The 3,076-nt window shown below is 40.8% G+C and overlaps 1 protein-coding gene across 2 annotated transcripts in view; it reads left to right on the forward strand.

Moving 5' to 3' along the window:
* LOC113820788 (ryncolin-1) overlaps positions 1–3,021 on the forward strand; it is a gene marked incomplete at its 3' end in the record, with an annotated part of 6,383 nt that extends 3,362 nt beyond the window's left edge. For both annotated transcript variants that reach the window (XM_070119015.1, XM_070119016.1), the window contains 2 exon segments: positions 2,150–2,604; positions 2,940–3,021. In XM_070119015.1, coding sequence (XP_069975116.1) covers positions 2,150–2,604; positions 2,940–3,021 — 537 coding nt within the window.
* Positions 3,022–3,076: the final 55 nt, after the last annotated feature.

The raw sequence follows: 3,076 nt of genomic DNA on the forward strand, positions 1-3,076 counted from the left end.
TCATGTACATGTGGATATGCACATGCGTGGACGTGTGCGTGTGTGTTAGTGCTCGACATACTTACAGATGTATATACATGCATACACATATATACAGTTTCCACAAATACACATATAGAGGCCTATTTAGTAGCATCCTGAACCCGTAACACTTCGTGGTCACTACAAAAGACGGTACCCTCGAATTTTGTACTGACACGAAATTTGAATAAAGGAGTTATTTTTCATAATCTTACATAATGTAGCTAATAGAAGAAAACATTTAATTAATCAGTAAGCTCGTATGCCTTTCCATTACAAGCAACACTTTGTGGATGCACTAAATAAAATGAAAAGTATTACCTGACCATTCTCCAACCCCAACTTATTTTGTTTACACACCAAGCTATGCTTCGCAAGGCTGTGGAAGCTACCTTCTTAGATTTTAGCAAAACATTATTCTCTTTTTCTTGTTACATGCATTGTTCTTCATATGGAAAGTGGATGTTGCTTGAAGTTTTGTATCTTTTTTTTTAAATCTTATTCACATGGAGTCCGAATCTCAATCGACTTAACGTAGTGCCTCTTTTATGTCAACATTTGAAGATACACAGCCTTTTTTCTTTGACAATTTTCAGCCTGTAGCGTTAAATCATACATGTACAAAATGATTCTGAAGACATTCATCCCACTGAAGCCAATATCACGTCATATGAATCGGACACAATGCAAAGTCATACCATGTCGTTCCAATTTTACCCATATAGAGTGAACATGTATTTGATGTACTGCTAAAAGGGCACGGAAACATTTTATGCACCTTTATGATAGATTGTTTTTATCAAGGAATATGCGATTCAGTTGCTAATCAATGTAAATATAAATCCTTATATAAGACCACGTGAAGTAAATCTGAAAATATCGCGATCTGATTGGCTGGCCCGAGTCGATCACATTGTCTCAAGGTAAAGGCATGCAAACTGAAACAAATCGAAAACATGTTTCAACAGGTTTCAATAATGTTTGCATGTATCAAAGCTTTAAGAGGTGCTACAAAAAGGCCTTATATATACAAATAGATTTTAAGTCTTTTTTGTAGTATTTCTGAAATTTCCAACACTTTGATACATGTTTGCCCTTTATGCGCACAGTTTAGAAACCTGCTGAAACATTTTTTTCCAATTTGCATCAGTCTGTCTACCTTGATTCAGTGTGATACACTCTGGCCAGCGAATCAAAGCAGATAAGGATTTATATTTTGATTAATTACGAATTGCATCGTTCATTTCTTGGTTTAAGAAATACTGTAAAGGTGCATAAAGTGTTTATGTGCTTATTTTAGCAATACATCAAGTGCATGTTCATTCGGTATGGGTAAAAATCTAAGTGAATCATGACCGTCGCTGGAAAAACATGGAAAGAATTTTCAATGTGTCCGAGTCATATAACGTGGTATTGACTTCGGTGTGATGAATATCTTCAAATTCATTCTGTACCTTTCTGATGTAACCCTACATGCTCAAAAATGCAGAAAAAAGGGTTTGTACCTTGATTTGTTTATACAAATTAATCAATGAGAAATAAATGCCCATGATCATTTGAGTGATCCAAATGTCTGAATCAGACAGGGAGTTCCCTCGCGGTGGAGACAATTAGATGCAAAACCTAATGCAACTTCCACTTTTTATATAAAGATTAAAGTCATAAGGAAAAATGTTTTAACGAAATTTAAAAAAAAAATAAAAAATAAAGTTTCCATAGACTTGTGAAGGAAGACAAGTGTATAAACAACAAAAGTTGCAGAAGTCAGATACTTTTTCCGTTTTATCTGAAGCTTCCACAATGTTTTCCTTGTGATTAAAAATTGTAAAAGCACATCAAGTACTTGAATGGTTCTCTGTTGACTTTTTATGTGAAATTAGGAAGAATGATTTTATATGCCAACACAAACTTTGATGATGTGATTTGTAGCGCCCATGATACAACATGAAACAATGCATCAAAGTGATAGGGTTCCAGGATGCTATAGAAAAGGCCTTAATATATATATACATACAAATACGCAAAGTATACATACGGACATATTGTATCCAGCCCACAGCAATATATGTAGATGAAGATATTCTGCACTACGCGTGTTGAATCCCCCCTCCCCCCTCTGCCCCGCCAGGACCTGCGGGACACGATGTCCGAGGTGCGGCGAGCGATTCTCGACGCGGAGAGGCAGCGGCGGCGGCCCAGGCACTGCCGCGACCTGCAGCTGGACGGCGACTCCGCGTCGGGCGTCCGGCGCGTGTTCCCCTTCCGCGACTCGCCCGACGCGGCTGCGACCGTCTACTGCGACCAGGAGACCGACGGCGGCGGCTGGACGGTGTTCCAGAGGCGGCTCAAGCTCTCTGTGAGGGAGGACTTCTACCGCACGTGGGTCGAGTACGAGCTCGGCTTCGGCCACATGGACGGCGGCGAGTTCTGGCTGGGCCTCGACCTCGTGCACCACCTGACCTCGACCGGCCTGCAGGAGATGAGAGTCGACCTCACGGACTACGAGGGCAACGCGAAATGGGCCAAGTACGGGCTCTTCCACCTGGGGGACGCCAGCACCAAGTATCGGCTGCAAGTCGGCAGGTAAAAGCAAGCTGTACGGATCGCTGTATAGTGAGAACTTGCTTAAAGTAACACTGCTAAGCCATCTCTTTTGACTACCTTCCATTTATATACTTTATATACTTATTTAGATTCATTCTCAAGTTGCATCATTTAACTGCACGCTGGCTTGCTGTGTATTCACCATTCTTTTGTTTTCGTGGAACAACGAGAAGAAAGAAAAGGTAGTTTAAACAGGGTCAAATTAGACTTTAGAGTCTCAAACCAAAGATAATGCACTGATAAGATTCCTTGTCAATTTCTGTTCTTACACATACGCATAATAATAATAATAATAACAAAAACTCAACCACCAGGTACAACGGTACAGCTGGTGATGGCTTCGGGAGTGCCACGCACAACGGCCACCCGTTTACCACGCATGACAACGACAACGACAACGACGGCGTGAACTGTGCAGTCACGTGAGACAAGAAACTACTCCTTTATATAC

The sequence above is a fragment of the Penaeus vannamei genome, chromosome 43 (assembly GCF_042767895.1).
Source record: "Penaeus vannamei isolate JL-2024 chromosome 43, ASM4276789v1, whole genome shotgun sequence".
Classification (NCBI taxonomy): Eukaryota; Metazoa; Arthropoda; class Malacostraca; order Decapoda; family Penaeidae; genus Penaeus; species Penaeus vannamei.